We start from the raw sequence: 19,464 nt of genomic DNA on the forward strand, positions 1-19,464 counted from the left end.
TAAAATATACTCTCTCACATATATTCTGTCCTCTATCGTTATATGTTTTATTTTTCTTTCCCCAAGCTTCCATTTCTCTCTTTCTAACCTTTATCTCATATTCTCAAACTTCTTTCTCCAACTTTATCTAATAGACATGTTATTTTTCAAGAATATATCTCAACCACGACCTAATTTTTCATAAAACAACAAAGGTCCTACAAAGATATTTGCGATGGACTAAATCCACTAATGAACATTAATTTACTTTGTCTATCGAAATTATATCATCTGATTTCGTTGTCCATCGAGTAGAAATCGATTAAGATGTAATAATAAGGTAATTAATGGACTAATTTCATCAATGTCCACTTCTAATGGAATATTTAACTTTATATATATTTTTACTTATTGTACATAATGGAATATTCCACAAAAGTTGTTCTTAGAGTTCTTCAATGTAAATTTCAATGGACCAGATCTACTGCACCTAAGATGTCCATCAACACAATTGTCCATATGTTTTACTACTTATCTATTTGTATTTGTCATTCACCAGTTTAAGAAAACTTATATAATTTTTGTGGAAGTATAATAACCAACTCACCCCGCTTCAGAGGACACGCAGTGGAGAAGTCTCTTGGAACCGTCAAAGTAAGCTTTCGATGGACTAGATCTTCTTCATTTGTCCATCATATAAAACTTTAGAGGACCAAATTCCTAGTCTCAATATCCAAACAAGTTAAATAGCAGAGTTGTCCACACGTCAGAGGACATGCAGCAAAGTTGTCTCTTGATATTTTTCAAATAAGATTTCGATGGACTAGATCTACTTTATGTCCATCATAATAGTAGAGTTGTCCCACGTATCTCTCACTTGTCCTTCAGTAACAACTATTGAGATCTACTTTTTTGTTTTAGATTTACTTATTAAACAATTCAATTATCCTATGGATAATAGCTTTACTTTATCACCCATTAATGCTCACTGTACCCTGTCAAAAATCCTGTCAAATCGGCGCAAAACCTCTCCTCCTGCTGAGGGTAGTTTCGTCTTCTTGTTTCATCCATTTTCACTGTTTGTGGCACTACATAAAATGTCTAAAACAAAATGGCAGTTCCAGTTTTTTTTGGTTAAAAACTGGCAAACCATATAATATTCCCGAAAAGAAAAAGCACAATCTAACTAATTATGTATTGAAGATTTTTCACACTTGTGTCATAAAGTTCTACCTTAAGATAATAATGCTACCAAAACTTCTTATAAACCAGATAAATTGATGCACACAATATGTATGACGTACCATATTATTGATGATTGTCAAAATTAATAGAATGATTCATTAAGGTGAATTTGATAATTATTTAATCATATGAAAATTTTTTGAACATTTAAGGTACAAACCTGAGAAGACATCTTGAAAATTAATATAATCCATACAAGAAAATGTTCAATCTACCATTATCATATCGATTAAAAATATATTGTCAGTCCGAGGAAACAACATCACATATGGGTTGGCATGTAAAATATATGATGTGAGTCCTTTACATGGTAAGACATAGAAGCATGGTAAGACGATATACAATTAATTTTATCATCTAAAATAGTTTTCTTTAATAAATTTCAACACTTTACTCCAGTAATTTTACTCTATATTATTATTTTTTGTAATTACATATTAATAACAGTTATTGATTGAAATTAATTTACAAAAGAAGAAATCTTTCTTAAATTTATTATCTTATAAATTTGTTTCTTTTTGTAAGTAATAAGTACAAGATATATTCATTATTAAAAGAAATAGAATCGGAGGTTAATAGAAAACTAATACTTAAAAAGAAAAAAAAATTGTATGTGTTCAAATGAAACGAAACAAATCTCTATTTGTGAAGTATGAAAATAATAAATTTTGATGTAAGGAAATAAAAATTTGATTACATGAAATAATTAAGTTTAAATAGTGACCAACAATAATAGACCATGTGTCTTAGTAGTCCTTGATTTTATCTATTAGACTAGTTGAAAAAATTCAACATGATTTAATCCAAGTATATATATATATATATATATATATATATATATTAAAAAATCAACATTTTACTGGATGAATTCAACATTTCCATCGTACATTGTTTAAGGCTCACACATATACTATACTTATATATATAAAATAAATAGTTATATAATTATATAACACGTTTTTTATAGTATTCGTTTGTAGCAAATAACATTTCATTAATCCTGGACAAGTAAAGTAAGAAAAGAAAAAGTCTAAAGCTACAAAAAGGTGAACCGATATTTACTTTGGCATGTCTTTGTTTTATGCATTTCTAAGAACTTTCCATTGGCCTGAAGACTCTCTGCTCATCTTATCTCTGATCAATCTATTTCCTCGCAAATACCCATCTTTCATCGGACACGTCGGGGTCGGGTAATACTTTTTCTATCAGTCCAACGACATTATGAAAATCTACATTTCCTTGTATCTTCTAATTGTTATGATTAATTTTTTTCTAATTTTCCAGCCAAATGCCATGATGATTCGAAAGAAGTCCCGTCGTGTTTTGTTGTTTCTCGCCAAGATTTGTCATTTCGTAAATAATTTTGGTAGATCGATCGAATATATATATGATCACTAATTCACTATGTAATCGACTTGTTAAACATGTACAAAAGATAATTATTAATATATAAGATTTTCAGGTGGCCATGAATATCTTAATATATGTATTAACAATTACAAATACTATACATGAATCTTCCTTCACTTAGTTGTCAAATTTTTAATGTGTCCTTACTCTTTAGAATGCTTGTGCCGACCACGTAAAAATGTCGGTCCAAATACGTAAACAATATTTAGGTAAAATGAAATATATTATCACTTTAAACCACCTAATATGTTTTCAAAACCAAAAAAAAAAAAAAAAAAACTATATTATTACGAACAACTCCAACGCACCACACAACACACCATAATAAAGCCAAATGCCAAAAGACTAAGAAAACACAAATATATCGAAATATGATTTATTAATTTATAACGTAGTCAAATTAAATATACGAAACCGACAAAAATATCATTAACCTCAATAATGCAACACGTAACAACTGTACTCAACAGTAGCATCTCCGTTCTTGAGATTAATCCACTTTGTCCTAGCCTCCACATAGCCTCTAGCAAACCGGAAAAGCCCACTTCCTCCGACGATCGGCATCTCTCTGACTTCCGACATCGCCGTGTTCCGACCAAGGATGGTGATCGTGCTTCCGTTATATTTCCCTGTCTTGAAAGCAAAGTTCATGGCCATCAGGAATCCCAACTCCTTTTGTGCCGCTCCGGCGTAGAACCCTTGAGCCTGTCCCAAAACGGTGGAGTTCATCGGAACTTTCGCGGTCAAAGCGTTGTCGATCATAGAGATGGCTCCGAAGTAGGAAGAGTTTGTAACCGGTGGCTGGATCATGATGGAAGTTGGGTTTGGACCGCTTAAGATGTCGTGCCAATAGACTTTGAAATGGGTTAGCTTCTCTTTTCTATGGAGACCGAGAAGTTTACGGTCCATGGTTCTAGCGAAGTCTTCGCCGTCTCCGGCAGATGCAACAACTGCGAGGAGAAGGATTTGGAGAGCGAAGAAGAAAATGAGTTTAGCCATGTGTTTTGTTTGTGTGGTTTCGATCGGTACCTCTATGGTTTTATATAAACGGTGTAGAGAACAAGAAGGTATATCATGGTATATATATAATGTCGAGTTTGTTTAGACATCTTTCTAGAACAATAGTATTTTAGATTATATAATAGTGGATTCGTTGATTTTGTGAATTAGTTAAAGAAAATATTGACTAGGGAATGGACTAGTTTTTTTAAAAAAGTTTATAAACAAAAGTTAAATTCCAATAAGTGTGAGAGGTTGATGTGTATTGGCATACATGTGTGATAATGCGTGTGAAGAAGTATCATAATCATTGCGTCATCGAGTCGTATGATTTACGGTGAAGTCATTCTCACAAACTTCTTTTTTGTATATATAAAATATCACCTTTGTAACACGAATAGGTAGTAATCATACAATCAAAATTATCATGGTAAGTGTTAATTAGTTTTTCTATTACGATAATTCGCATTATTCTTTTAAATTAAGCATAATTTGAATCATTATGGTGGACTGGTCCATTAGGGAATTCAAAAACAAAAAAAGAAATGTTGAATATTTCAGTTTTCTTTTTTAGTTGGTATCATAGGGTTATGGTGGCTATCATTTTCCTGAAGGTGTGTTATGTATCACGCTTTTGCTTTATTCGATTTCTTTTTGTTTTCTAAGAAAAAGTTGGCATTAATTCCATTCCGATCTATGCTTTTTGTATAGTGTAAGACAATGTGAACTCCATTCCTAAAAGGCTTATATACTATGAAGTTATGAACCCTTTAATACGCAAGAAAAGCTAAACGAAGTTGTCGTAGTTTACCTACCAACTTACCAACTACAGTCTACGACTACACAGTGTGTGTATGTATAGTTTGTGAAATGCTTGACTTTAGAGGGCGTGGCCTGACTTCATCAGAAAATCCCATCGGCATGGTCTCAGTCTTCCACTTTACCCTTGTCGTGGAACCCATCGCCCCTCCATTCCGTACGTTCAAACAAAGACTTATGTTTCATTTTCGTTTTTTTTTTTTTTTTTTGTGATATATAAATAATAGGGTATGAGAACCGTAGATAGTTTATACTATTTTTTCACGTTTTGTGGGATTAATTTTAAAGAAATTCTCCTGGATAGCATGTTTTAAGTTTTTTTTTTTTCCAAAAATACCACAAAAGATTTATTTTTTTCCAAAATAGCATAAACATAAAAATTTGAATTTTGAAGATGTAGATTTTTTTTTTTTTTTTATGTTTGGGTTGACTATTTACATTTAGGGTATAGCTTTTAGGGGTAGGGAGTAGTGTTTAGGATTTAGAAATTAGTTTTGAATGTTAAAAATTTAAGTTTTAGTTTTGCCCAAAAGAGAAAAAAGTTTAAGTTTTGAATGTTAAAAGTTTAAGTTTAAATACCCATTTTTGTAGTATTTAAGAGAATTCACCTGATTTTAAAGCTAAATTTGTTAAGTAAAGCGTTTGGAATATGTTAAAGAGAGACACACTTTTCTCTTTTAATATATGTTTCTTTTCGTGAGATCCACGTAAGAGAAAAACACTTTTACTAGAGACTATAATTATTATGACACATTGAAGATCTTATATATTCTGTTTTTTTTTTTTTATACTGTCTATTTAAGTTGCCATTTCCATTATTCTTTAGCAACTTGAAATATACGTTTGGTATCAAGGTTATACATAAATTTATATAACTGCTAACGAACGATGAAAGCGCAACTATATTTTACTAGACATACAGTATATGCAAGTTCAAGAGAATTATTTATAAATGATAAATCAAATAACGTGCGTTAAAGAAAAATTCAATTTGTTGGAATTGTTGTAAGTTTAATGTTGACTTTTGAGATAGTCTAGAAGCATTGACTTTCGAGGTGTAGATGTTTTGTAATTTAAATTCCGAAAACATTTCACACTCTATAGGTTTAAACAGTTGAGTAGGTGTATGTTTTTTGGGTCGGATACACAAGTCAAAATCTTAAACATAGTAATTTGGAACGGTGATTTTCTTAACGATTACTACTGTAATATACTAGTTATGTTTTGAGTCTTTTGACATTCTTATACGAAATAATTTGGTTTCTTTTTTTAGTAATGATCTTAAGTAGACTTAATTCCCTTATTTAAACTTAGGGAGATAGGATCCTTGGTTTATGAAACTTAGGTTAGAGAAGAAAAATGTCATATAATCATTTCAACATCGGAAGAGAAATAATGAAAACCCTAATTAAGAGAAGAAAAAATAATTTAAAACTATTTCTCATGATCTTGTTGTCTTGTTGACATAGACATTTTAAATTTGATGAGTGAAAGATATATAAAACATGCTGAACCTTAGCTCCATACCATTCCCACATGTCTAGGTTTCATCTGGTAGAGCATCTCTATCCATGAGATACCATTTAGGTTTCTCAAAAAAAAAACAAAAAAAAAACATTAACATTTTAATTACAAAAAGAAAAATTGAACCAGTAGTGAAAACAAATAAATTGTAAGATAGAGAAGTGAGATGAGATTCTTAATAAAGAACTTTTAAAATCTTAATTGATTTACACACTTGCATATTATTATTGATTACTTGTGTATTTTAAATATAAAATTATTTAAGTAATTAAACTAAATTCAAATACTAATATATTAATATTTAGATACTCAAAGTCTCAAAGGTTGGAAGTCTTGGAGATGCTAAAAACTATAAAAGGATCCCATCCATATGTAACTTCAATTTCTTTCTATTTTAGAAACATTATTGGGCTTTTATTCGATTTATATTCATGTAATTTAGGCCCAGCAAGCCTTTTTAATAATTTAACGACGCCGTTTAAGGAAGTTTCTCTCTCTGATTAGATAAAAACAAAAAATAATCAGTCGACTAGAGAAAGCTCGGGAGATTCTCCGGCGATACCTCCTCCGCCTCTGGACGTCCGAATAACTTAGTTTACCGATTCCCTGTCAACGAGACAAAGATTTTGTTCAAAGTTTTAGACTTTAGAGTTTCTGCCTGAACCAAAGATCAGCTCGATTTAGGGTTTTTTTTTTTCTCTCGTTACTTTCGAGTGTTATGGAGAATCATGAATCAGACGAACCGATGCAGAAGAAGCCTCATCTTCTAGACTCCGTTTCTCCGACTTCCATGGCCCGTAATTCTTCACCTTCTCATCCCATCGCTAAAAGTGTAAGTTTTTTCTCCCGACTGAGAACTTCTCGCTTATCGGTTTAAGCCCATTAATTGAATACTTCGATAGGGTTTTTCTATACAATGAGGATGATGCTGTGAATTTGAGAATGAGATGTGTACTTGAAATCTAGTTGCAGTGTCAGAATGATGCAAATTTAGGACTATGCAAGTGTTAGTTTCTAGGTGCATGTTGTTTACTTTTGAGTGTGTTTTTGTTTGTTTGTTTAGGTTGATGCAACCGCTCTACAGTTTCAGAATCAGAAACTTGTCCAGCAATTAGACCTGCAGAAGAAACAGCTATACGATGTTGAAACGAAGATCCAAGAGTTGCAAATCAACCAAACATCTTATGATGATGAACTTCTCTCAGTTAACCGGCTTTGGAATCAGGTCAGCAATTACCTGGTTTTCAGGTGGTCGCGTTCCTTTATGTCTTTATAGAACGGCTATTTGCATTGTTTAATGTTTAACTCAGAGTGTCTATGGTTTTATTTGTGCTTTCCGACGACTTAGTTGGTAGATGATCTGATATTGCTTGGAGTTCGTGCCGGGGCTAATCAAGAGGCTCTAAACTACTTGGACACTGTAGATAAAAAGCGAGGTATTAATAAGATTTTCCCTCTTCGTTAAGTATAATAGCTGCTTACATTTTCGTAACAGTTAAGATATCTGTTTCCATGTAATCTAGGTTCAGTTCCGCCATGCCCTGCTGATGAAACGTTTCTGTGTAGACTTCTGCAAGTAGATTCCTTAGATACCAGAAATAGTGATGAGGTATTAAGAAAGGTTGAAGAAGCTCTTGCTTTGCGTCACTCCTCTACAATGGAGTTGATGGGACTCTTTGAAAACACCATTACTACACAGAGGTCGAAAGCTGAAAGCATATCACAAAATTTACATGCTGCAAAATCGGCAGAAGGTTGGTTTGTGTGCGAATTATCGATATCATTTTATCTTTTAACGGCTATAGACAATTTACAGACTTCTTTTTTCAGATGCCGCCCTCCAGTTGTCTAACATTAATGATTTGTTGAAAGAGGAGGCCACAAACTTGCGTGAGATGATTGATGCTTTACATGTGAGGCACAAAGAACATACTGAGCAGATTCAGGCATACATAAGCAGCCATTCAACAGATCAGTCCGAGCTTAAACACCTGAAAGGTTATATATTTCATAATTCTAGACAACATGATAAATTAGCTGTTTGTTTCTATAAGCGTAGCACTTTTCCTTTTTGAACGCTGGAACGGGGATGTAAGAATTTATGTTGATTAGCCATGGTAGCATTTCATAATTGCTCTCTGAGTATTGAGTATCTTTGATTATTAAAGGTCAATTGGAAGAGATCAAGGCTGAGCTTGAAGAAAATAGAAGAAAATTGATAAATAAAATCCAGAAGGATGCTGCATGTGAAGGTCATGTAACACCACCAGCAATAGCTAATGGAAGCCTTTCTCCTGAGAAGCCTGTTGACAAGAAAAAGTTGCGTGAATTGAAGGACTCAATTGATGAGATAAAAGTAAATACTCGTTGGTAAACTTGTTCATGTTTCCATTTTTTGTTCTTCTTCCCCACGTCTAAGCTTAGAATGTTTTTTGAATAATTACTCTAGATAATGGCAGAAGGTCGTCTGTCTGAACTTCAAGCCGCACAAGAGTATAATCTTTCCCTGTCAAGACAATGTCAAGATATTGAGGTATACTTATAGAATTTAGGGAAAAGGATATTTCTAAGAGCAATAGTTGCAGTTAACAATGATATGTTTTGTTTACTGGATGTAGAATGAGCTAAAGGATGACCAGTATATATACTCTTCTAGACTGTATAGTTTGATCAATGATCAACTTTATCACTGGAATGCTGAACTGGACCGATACAAAATTCTGACTGAGGCCAGTCAGGTCAGCATCTTATTCAAGTTACCGGTGTTTCTCTCCCTCACAAGTGAGTGAATATTTCGTCCATCTTTTTCTAACCTCTGCTTCAGGCTGAAAGGTCCTTCGTAATGAGACGGGATAAGGAACTAAATCTAAGGGCAGAATCCCTGGAAGCAGCTAGCCATAAGACTACCATTGTTGGTTCTAGAATTGAGGTGCTGGAACAGAAGCTGCAGAGTTGTATAGTTGAAAAGAATGGATTAGAGCTTGAAACGGAAGAAGCTATTCAGGATTCTGGTGATGTTCAATCCATTTCAGTACTCATTGTCTATGTAACGCTTTACATTCCTTCTCTTAAGAAGATATATTCCATGTTTCAGAGCGGCAAGATATTAAAAGTGAGTTTATTGCAATGGCATCAACCTTATCTAAGGAGATGGAAATGATGGAAGCACAGCTGAAACGGTGGAAAGACACTGCACATGATGCTCTTTACCTGCGTGAACAAGCTCAGTCGCTGAGAGTTTCGTTAAGTAACAAGGTTCGAACGCAACCACAGTTTCCTTAAGTAACAATGTGGAATCTCTTTTCCTTGTATATACAAATGCTTGGCTTCTACTATATTTTTCTTTCTATTGGACTGCTCCCTGAAATATTGATTTTCTCTTGCTAACAAAGGCAGACGAACAGAAGGGTATAGAGGATAAATGTGCCGAACAGATGGCGGAAATTAAGTCTCTCAAGGCTCTAGTAAGTTTTCTTTATGTCCTGAAACCCATCTTCTCGATTTTTTTTTTTGGTAATTACGAGGTTCTTCTGCTCTATTTACAGGCCTCTCTCCAACTGTATCGTAGGCAATTAGCTCATCCGCATGCTTAGTCATTTTCTCTTTAGGAATTCATGGATACTAAAACACCAGAAAATTTAGCAGTAAGAGTCTGAATGTCAATTGTAACTTTGCAGATTGAGAAACTTCTGAAAGAGAAATTAGAGCTGCAAAATCTAGCAAGCATTTGTACTCGTGAGTGTAATGATGAAAGGTATGTGACCATTTGAGTGTATTTGAGCTCGCCAATTTTTGTTGAAAATATGAAGTTTGTGCTTTTCACTTTCAGAGGATTGGCAGAAATCAAGGAATCACAACGGAAAGCCCAAGCGCAGGCTGAAGAGCTGAAAAACGTTTTAGATGAACACTTTCTTGAATTGAGAGTGAAAGCTGCTCATGAGACTGAAATTGCTTGCCAAGAAAGGCTTGCTACCGCGAAGGCTGAAATTGCTGAATTGAGGACTCAGTTAGATCTTTCTGAGAGGTATACTCTCTTTTGTTTCCATATCCAAGGCCATTCATCTTATTCTTTTCACAGTTGGGGGTATTAATCATTATTATTTGCAGGGAGGTTTTGGAACTTAAGGAGGGTATTAAAGTTAAAGAGCAGGAGGCAGAGGCATCCATTGCTGAAATGGAGGTACCTTGCAATCACCCTTCTGCCCTTTCTTTCTCATGTTGATGTTCTCAAGGAGTGTATTAAATTCTAAAAGTAAAAAATGTGCATGTGTCTCATCAGTAATTTGTTTGTCTAGACTATTGGTCAAGCCTATGAAGACATGCAGACACAGAACCAAAATTTGTTGCAGCAGGTGGCTGAGCGGGATGATTATAATATCAAGGTAAGTGTGTTAATAGGCCATTTTGATGTTGAGATACGGGTTTTTACCCTTTTTTCAATTCCAACCTTTGGCTTTAATTCTATCTGGCCTTTGAATACATCGGTTGTAGATTACCTGTTTGATCTATAATGCCAGCTTGTTTCCGAGAGCGTCAAGACAAAGAATGCTTATAACACTCACTTATCTGAGAAGCAAGTAATGGAAAAGCAGCTCCTACAAGTTAATGCGTCAGTTGAGGCTCTAAAAGCAAGGATTGCACATAGTGAGGAACAGGTTGGAAGCTTTCTCGTTTGTAATTTTTGTAACTCTCTATAACTCATGAGTGTCATTTACTAATGCTCTGATGTTTTTGCAGATGAAAAGCTGTTTTTCTGAGGCTTATAAATTGATTCAAGAAGATCGTCACCTCGCTCTCAGCCTCGAAACCACCAAGTGGGAAGTAGCTGATGCTGACAAGGAATTCAGGTGGCTGAAGTCGGCTGTTTCTTCATCCGAGAAGGAATATGAACAGATATGTAGGAGGACAAAAGACATCATATTGGAACTGGATGATGACAGGTGGACCTGAAAGCAGATCTCTTGTTTGAACTCAATAACTATTTTATGACGGATTGATATGATTTCTATCTACTGAGCAGGAGGGAGAAGAAGAAGCTTGAGGAAGAGTTGATGGAGTTGAACAAGGAGCTTGAAGAGTTGGGTTCTGAGAGTGTAGAAGCTGCAATAGTGAGACTCCAGGAAGAAGTTAAGAATTGCAAAAACATCCTCAAATGTGGCGTTTGTTTTGATCGGCCTAAAGAGGTAACAGTGCTCATAACAATCCTATATCTTACCGTCAAGGCAGACATAATGATTTGACAATCCTTTCTCATCACTGTCATAATCATCATCAATAGTCAAATGTCGCGCATCATAAAAAAATCGTTTTGAGAAGATATCAACAACTTCTTTTAATCTTTCAAACAATATTGCAGGTGGTAATTGTGAAATGTTATCATCTCTTCTGCCAGCAATGCATCCAACGTAGCTTAGAGATCCGACACCGGAAATGTCCAGGCTGCGGTACCGCCTTTGGCCAGAGTGACGTCCGGCTTGTCAAAATGTAACCGAGACATTTACCACATGCACATGGTGTTGGTACATAAGTACATAACACACTTAATCAAGGTCCACACAATCTCATCTCCCTTGCCACCCTTGAATAACATTGTAAGATTGTTAGTTAGATATATATTATATATTGTATCGGTAACAACACCGAATCTCTGGTTATTTCCAGCTAAGAGAGTGATGAGAAATTAGGTGGTTATCTTTATGGAGAAAGTGTAGGTTTTAGGTAAGTGACAGTCGTGTTTGTGTTACCTCCATTTATGCCTTCGTTTTATGACATGGGGACCGACAAAGACATCATCGCAAATGAACGGAGATAGTTTAGTTTTGTATTTCTTTTTTAAAGACGACCTAAAGAAGTATGCTGTCTAAAAAAACTGATCCAAAAGCTGGTGGATTATAGTGAAACTCTTTTATAATTAGGATATGTAAAGTGATGTTTTGTGAGCTCGTACTGTATTGTTAGGTAGGGATAGTGTCTTTAGACAAAGATACCTAATGGACTGGTGACATTTATGGCTTTAAATTGCACATGAAGATGATCTAATATCTTATCTAACGATAATCATTGTAGTGTTCTTTTGATTAAGAAATGTTGATATGACTACGCTTATAGTTTTTGGTTAGTACTGTGAGATAGACATATGGGCGTAGTGTCCTCTTGATTGAAAGGATTGGTCCGTATATAGCTTTGGGTAATTGACTCTTATGGGCGTAGATATTTACTAAAATTGGCTCAATATATATATTTTTTTCTTTTTTTTAGTTCAAACGGTAGCTCAGTATAACAAATGGTAAAAGAGTTACTAAACTTTTGTTACTAAATTTCGTGTCAACTTAGATTTTAAAAGGTAACGTACAAAACAATTACGGGAGAAGTGCGATGCCGTTCTAATAGTAACGAAAATACTGTACAATACCGTCTCCATTCGGAAGTATTACTCCCATGACTCGCAGACGTGTCTGAATTTGATAAAACCTCGAAGATTAGGTACATACATTTACATCAGACAAAAGACAAACAAACAAAAGAAACTATTATATTAAAAATAAAAGAGCAGAAACTAAACTTCGTGACAGCCATGGTACTACACTTTCTTTAATTATATACAATATTGCATTTTAGAGTGTTGTTGTATACATGTGTACTAGTTTTTTTTTATTTTTGTGCAAACATGTGTACTAGTTTTTATATATATATATATAGGTGTCAGTAATCTAAACTGAAAAGACATGCAATAGTTACTTAAGACTTTAGATGCATATATAAAAATAGGCATATGAGTTTCAAATAATCAGGTCATAAAAACTATTACATTATGGATTATCGTGGATTGTAGCAAGTTTGGATCAACCAAAGAGATATACTGAAAGTGAATTAATCCGTTAGGGTAGTTGAACTTCCTAATAAATTTCTCCAATCAATCAATAGATGCAGAGATTATAAAAAAAAAAAATTTAAGTTTATCATCTTTTAATTTCTTCTCAAATATAATGTACCATTTAGATTTAGGTATGTACCCAAAATTATATAAGTGATCAAAATCAACCAAAATTGCAAGCTCTGTATCTTATTGTCATATAGGGAAATGGGTACCCTATCGTTTTCATGGATTCTTATGTTAGACTGTAGGAAAGTTACCAATTGGCCAAAATAGAAACTGAGCTAGGATTTTACATCCATATATAGCTTTTGTTTAGTTGGTAAAAAAACAAAAACAAAAGAAGAAAAATTTGTCCCACTATTACACAATCCACATGCAAGAATATCACCAAGCTTGGAATAAACAAAAGTTACTATTTAAGTTATTAGATTTAGCAGGCCATTTTATCAAAAGATGGTTAAAAAATTTATTGGCTGAGGTTCCGCAACTTCTATAGATAATACAAAACAAAATTATAGCCAGAAAAAGTTCGAGTGGATTGAATTATTAAACATGACAATCATATGCATGTAAGATTGCATAGTTCCAAGGGCTCGACAACCATTTATTGCTCTCATTAAGTTTTCCCCTTATCATTTATCTATCAGTCTTACAAAAAAAATTATGATATTTTATAGTATGTGCATAATGTATGGTTCTTCAAATGCATGTGAATATGTGATAATATATACTGTTTAGAAATGTTCTGATGTGACATGCACCACCTTCAATCTCTATCTAATTGCATAGGATCCAAGTCATTATGCAATAAATTAGATATTTCATATTTGGTATTAATTTTGACAAGTATATCAAATTCTTTAAGTTATTGCTTAATGGCGTCCCCGTTGTATATAGTGTAATAGCGTCCCCGTCGGAGTTGGCCTAACACTCGTATACATACATATATATCATTACACGTTTAAAAATGTATATATTATCTTGAGTACATAACTATAAATGTTCAAATGTAATAAATGATCCTATCATCCAACCAATACGTCGACACTCAAGAGTGACATAGCCATATATATACACGACTATACAAAGAGAATAAGCATACAAGTTTCAATCTAGCTAACATTACATTCTATCAACACAAAGATATCTATATAGAAATCCAGAGAAGACAAACAACACGTCGAACCATGGAGCACTTAATAAGAACCCTAATCATAACCATCGTGACAACCTCCATGTTGCTAGGGTTTGGAAACTCAGATCTGGCTCAGGACAGAGACGAGTGTACGAACCAACTCATAGCACTCTCCACGTGTCTTCCGTACGTTGGAGGAGGCGCCAAGGCTCCGACAAAAGATTGCTGTGCAGGGTTTAACCAAGTTATAACAAAGAGTGAGAAGTGTGTTTGCATATTGGTCAAAGACAAAGATGATCCTCAACTTGGTCTCAAGATTAACGCAACCCTAGCCGCTCATCTTCCCACCGCCTGCCACATAACGGCTCCTAACATCACCGAGTGTATTTGTAAGTTCTTTTTTTCTTTGTTTTGTCTCTCTCCCTGCTCTCTTCATGTCTCTCATTCTTGAAGTTTATTTTAAAAAATTTATAAAGTTTTATGGTACTTGGTTTTTATAGTATGTATAAGTATAAGTAACTATGGATGTTCTTGTTCGAGTATCGAGTTCGTATATTTTCTAATTTTCGAGCTTTTTTGGTCTAATTTTAGAGACCACGTTCTAGGTATAATCTATAGTACAATGTACAGTTTTATAATAAATATTATGAAAAAATCTTCATTTTAGATGTTTATACTATATGAAAATGACAGAAGCTTTAAAATATATGTCATGAAGTGTTCTTAGTTTTGAAGGTTTGGTTATTATGCAATATACAGTATGTATACTTCTCTTTTTTTTTTAAACCTTTTTAATCTAATTATGGATAGATATTGAGTATATGCCGTATCTTCATTTTAATTGTTATATCATATTAAAATGAAATTTACAGGAATTTTTGTAACAACATATAAATACTATACTTTCATTTGATTTGATATTGTTTTTTGGAACTCACTACGATTTCTTGTTAGTTATATTGTGAATTTTAAAATTAAGTTAGCTAACTTTTTTTTGTTACTGTGAATGGGAAAGCAATTCTGCATTTAGCTCGAAACTCAACATTGGCTAAAGAGTTTGAGAGCTTAGGAAGGATTGAAGAAAACTACAACAGCACATCTCCTACACAAATCCATAAAGGTAAGTGAACTTAATTTTATATTGATTAGTTAATCCGTTAGTATACTTTAAATATTTTTCACGATAATTTTGTTATCTGATGATATACATATATAGTCCCAAGATCATAGACCATAAGCAAGATCGATCTATTAGAGTTTACTGAAGCCATATATAATTTTGATGATATGATATAAATAGATGGGACAGGAGGAGGGAAAGCAGAATCAGTGAAGAGTAATGGAGGGAAGAAGAAGAAGAAGAGTTGGTTGGGTGTTGTTGAGCTTTTAATATTTGCTCATCTTCTTTTGATTATCATCTCTTCTTTTATTTAATGTTCCTTTGCTTTTGTTACATCTCTTTTATCTATCTATAATACTATTAATCAATGAGACAGATCTCACATGCATGTGTAATACACATATCTATGCATGTAAATCATGAGTCACGAAACTTGTAACTTTTTTTCTTCTTAATTTCACGAATTGCGTACGTAGTAGTAAATTTCATGGATTTTACCCTACTTGCTCTGTTTTTTTTTTCTTTCTTATAAGGTTGTATTTCTTATTTTTTTTTCTATAGAATGATGAAAAAATAATATATTCGTTTGTCGTATTAAGTTTCAACTTTTAGTATGTTATGGGTTTAAAATTAGTACCATGTCCTATTCTATAGATGTAACGTAACAATTAATACATGTAGCTAGCCAGTCTAAAGATCAAAAAGTATATACAAATATGTTTGTCTTTTTCTCAACAATTTTGTTTATAAGATAAATTAAAACTATAAAAAAATTTCTTGATACGGTTTGGACTATGGATTGATACGAAACATCTAAGTTTGAGAATTGAGAGAGTTGTTAGGCCAAAATTAAAAGCTTTGGTTTTCAAGTTGCCAACTCCGGAGAAACAAATGTATGAAACCAAATTTTACATAATCAACAACAAATTAAAATTAAATGGCATTTACATCGTAGTTGATGAATTATATATATTTTCCTTCTGAGTTCTGATCATCAATATTCTCTGCAACACATCAGGTTCACACATTTCTAAAACCACATAAAGAAAAAGGGATTGATTTGGACTTATTCTCTTATATATATCGAAACGAACACTTGACTTAACCACACACACATCGTGCAAATCTTGATCTTAAATCAAATAATATATATATAGCTTTATTCAAGTATATCATTTTCAACTTTTAATAACAATTATGCAATTTGATCATTAACCATAATATATTATATATATATATATATAAATCTGATGGGTGATTTTATCATATTCATCAAAATAAAAGTTAGTATGAATCCGGGCATTGGGTAACTCATGGGGTCTTTCTAGTTCGGCCTACAATGATATCCACAAAAGGCCTACTCTATGAAAGCCACAATAGGCCCAATCTATCTAAGCGTGTACCACGCAGCAACAATTTTAATGATATTAAATACACGTGGCAAGTCAAACTACATTATACTAAAACAGAGTCAATTCCTAATATACCCTCAACGTTTTTGTTATATTACGCCCTCTCTTTATCGCAGTGTCATTCATTCATTGACCAATGGCTTCTTCTTCTTCGCTCACACTCTTCTTCTGTCTCTTCTTCATCTCTCTCTTCTTGTCTCTCTCCTCCTCCCTAAATCCCCGCCGTCCGATCTCATCTCGATCCAACGGCATAGATCTTTTCTCTTCTCGAAATCTCGACCGTCCATCTCTCACCGCCGATGACATCCACGATCTTCTCCCTCGCTACGGATTCCCCAAAGGTCTTCTTCCCGATAACGTCAAGTCGTTCACTATCTCCGACGACGGCGATTTCACCGTTGACTTGACTTCTCCTTGCTACGTCCATTTCTCCGATCAACTCGTTTTTTACGGCAAGAACATCGCCGGAAAACTCAGCTACGGGTCTGCTAGAGACGTCCGTGGGATCCAAGCTAAAGAGGCTTTCCTTTGGTTGCCAATCACCGCCATGGAATCTGATCCAAGCTCTGCCACGGTTGTGTTCTCCGTCGGATTCATATCCAAGACTTTACCGGTTTCCATGTTTGAAAACGTTCCGTCTTGCTCAAGAAAACTGTATCTTCAAGACTCTTGAAATCCGCCTGATTGGTCGATTCCAATGTCTGAATATGTATTTCAATTAATTTGCTTTGTTCATAAGTGTGATATTTGAACCTAATAAGATTATGTTACATTGCCACCGAAAGAGGTTTGAGACGAAAGATTTAAAATTTACAGATCACAGAAAACAAAAGTGTCAACAAAACGCTATAACAATTACCAAAACCGATTAAAGAGATTCCTATAAATACTAACACAGATTTAACACCAGAAGAAATGGTGAACAAATGTTAACCCACCTCACTCACTGTCTCTTGGCTCTCTCCTCTTCGTATCTCATATGATCTTGTTAAGACCGGACATGAGTTCTTGTCAATGGTGATTGTGGAGACGATTCCTCATTTGTATTACTCTGGAACAGGTCTTGAGCCAGATTTTTTGCTTTTTCCTCCTCTTCTTGGAACCTCAAGGTGGTTGGTTTCTTCTGACCAGAGTTTGACTCCATTGTTGAGTTTCAGATTTCTTTTGTCAAGCTTGAAGCACTTGACAATGCACAATATGGCTCTTCAAAGCTCTCCCTGCGATACTCGACCATATATTACTGAGGATGTTCTTGGACTGTCCTTTTACGGCTATGTTTTCCCACAGTCGAGGGTTGTTCTTGTCTGGATTCGAGACATCAACCAGACTCATGCTCATGTTGTTCCGGATTATACAAAGCTTATTGTTTAGAGGAACAAGAGCCGCAGCTTCAAGCGACTTTGAGTTTCCCAAATGAACTTTACTGTCCATGAATTTGTTCCATGAGTCCGCGGTTTCATCAAATACCCTGAGTTTGCATCCGTCCCTACAATCCAGTCCGTAAAGGCGACCATTCAGAGAAGTACATGGATTTCGCCAACCAGCAACCATCCCATCACTAACCGGGCTCCATGAGTTAACTTCGGGGTCATAAGCTTCACTCATGACTAGTTGGTGAGACCCAAGACCCTTGAGAAACCACTTTTTATCATAGACCACACCGATAAGAGGCACCATTGCTGTGCTCATATCAGCAATAAAACTCCACCTGTTCTTGTTTGGGTCATAAACCTCAGCTGAGCGGAGTGTCCTCTGAATCCCTTCACACTCCCCACCCGCAACATATAAACAGTTGTTAATGACACAACAACCAAAGAAATGGCGCTTCCTAAGCATATCGGGTGCCCTGTGCCACTTATTCGTCCTTGCATTGTAGAAAATAACCCTTCTCATGGACCCTCTAAGAGGATCTTTACCTCCAAACAAATAAAGATGACAACCGCTCAAAACAGCGCAACCAAACCCAACAGCCTCTGAATACTCTCTGGGAACTGGTGGAAGCGGCTGCCAAATCTGAGAGCTTGGATCAAACGTATTCCACGAGATCTTCCCGTCGCGATCTCTCTTAAAAACATAAACCCATTCCTCGGACATCCCAAGTAGCTTCCTCTGAGAGTAAAAGAAGTTGCCAGAAGCAAGCCTGTACCATCGCTTACACACCTGCCTGAGTTTTCTATGCTCAGCACGAGGGACACGGATGAGGCAAGCAACAGCAAGATCGTCAGGGAGGCCAGGGAGAAGAGGAGGTTGGATTCGAGTCCTCTCCCTCTTAGAATTCTTACGCCTATGAGCATTGGGATTGATATCAGGTTGAATACAAAGCTTTGATCCAGGAACAAACTTCCTCGCTTCTACTACTGTCTTAAGACCAGAATCCACTCTACAATAGCAAGAAACAGAATCCACCTGCAAAAGATACTCCAATCTCAGAAATCTATAAAAAAACAAAACATTTTAGGGCAGGAAAAAATAGTCAGAAACAGTTTGAGGAGTAGGAATGAAGAAACTGCCAAATTGGGACTAGGGTTTCTGAAAAAGGAAACAAAATTGAAGGAATTCAAAGCACAATCATCATTTCAAAGTCTAAACATTTCCCAGAAAAAATTAAAGGTTGTATCTTTCGAAACGAACCAATGGAAACGAGAAAGGAAGTTACCAATGGAGCTTGGAGACGAAAACCCCTAGAACCATTTGGGGATTGACGTTGAGAAGATAGATCCATCTTCAAAAACCGGAGCTCATATGTAAGAAAAAGCCAGAAAACAGATCGAGAAATTCACACAAACTTGTAAGAAGGCAGACAGAAGAAGAATCTGATGGAAACCAAATGGTCCAATCTCTCTCTCTCTCTCTCTGACTGTAGCCGGAGGGATTAGAGGGAAAACGTGAACAACCTTCCACTTCGCTCTCTCTACACGGAAAAATGGGACTGGTAGGTCTCTCT

General features: G+C 34.9%; 5 protein-coding genes across 5 annotated transcripts; 3 read left to right on the top strand and 2 right to left on the bottom strand.

The window, feature by feature from the left end:
- Positions 1–2,901: 2,901 nt before the first annotated feature.
- On the bottom strand, positions 2,902–3,737 carry LOC17896914 (dirigent protein 20). The gene has a single exon (XM_006306068.2). The coding sequence runs from the start codon at positions 3,631–3,633 to the stop codon at positions 3,070–3,072; it is 564 nt and encodes a 187-aa protein (XP_006306130.1). The 5' UTR covers positions 3,634–3,737; the 3' UTR covers positions 2,902–3,069.
- A 2,770-nt stretch (positions 3,738–6,507) lies between these two features.
- Positions 6,508–11,915, top strand: LOC17900776 (E3 ubiquitin-protein ligase BRE1-like 2). Its single transcript, XM_023790034.1, has 19 exons — positions 6,508–6,808; positions 7,040–7,201; positions 7,325–7,412; positions 7,500–7,730; positions 7,807–7,974; positions 8,145–8,332; positions 8,426–8,509; positions 8,595–8,714; positions 8,801–8,987; positions 9,071–9,231; positions 9,369–9,440; positions 9,654–9,730; positions 9,806–10,000; positions 10,084–10,156; positions 10,272–10,358; positions 10,494–10,631; positions 10,714–10,916; positions 10,997–11,159; positions 11,333–11,915. Exons 1-19 carry the CDS (start codon positions 6,695–6,697, stop codon positions 11,462–11,464), a joined length of 2,643 nt encoding a protein of 880 aa, XP_023645802.1. The 5' UTR covers positions 6,508–6,694; the 3' UTR covers positions 11,465–11,915.
- A 1,954-nt stretch (positions 11,916–13,869) lies between these two features.
- Positions 13,870–15,610, top strand: LOC17898761 (protein YLS3). The gene is given in 5 exon segments (XM_023789926.1): positions 13,870–13,904; positions 13,906–13,957; positions 14,017–14,377; positions 15,004–15,108; positions 15,289–15,610. Coding segments are annotated over 5 exon segments (687 nt in total). The 3' UTR covers positions 15,423–15,610.
- A 988-nt stretch (positions 15,611–16,598) lies between these two features.
- LOC17899524 lies at positions 16,599–17,298 on the top strand. The gene has a single exon (XM_006303576.2). It carries the CDS (start codon positions 16,657–16,659, stop codon positions 17,191–17,193), a length of 537 nt encoding a protein of 178 aa, XP_006303638.1. The 5' UTR covers positions 16,599–16,656; the 3' UTR covers positions 17,194–17,298.
- Positions 17,267–19,458, bottom strand: LOC17898223 (F-box/kelch-repeat protein At1g55270). Its single transcript, XM_006307501.2, has 2 exons — positions 19,177–19,458; positions 17,267–18,926 (listed from the first exon to the last, which is right to left on the bottom strand). The coding sequence occupies exons 1-2, from the start codon at positions 19,240–19,242 to the stop codon at positions 17,688–17,690; spliced, it is 1,305 nt and encodes a 434-aa protein (XP_006307563.1). The 5' UTR covers positions 19,243–19,458; the 3' UTR covers positions 17,267–17,687.
- Between the last annotated feature and the right edge of the window lie 6 nt (positions 19,459–19,464).

Source organism: Capsella rubella, unplaced genomic scaffold (assembly GCF_000375325.1).
Source record: "Capsella rubella cultivar Monte Gargano unplaced genomic scaffold, Caprub1_0 scaffold_1, whole genome shotgun sequence".
NCBI lineage: Eukaryota > Viridiplantae > Streptophyta > Magnoliopsida > Brassicales > Brassicaceae > Capsella > Capsella rubella.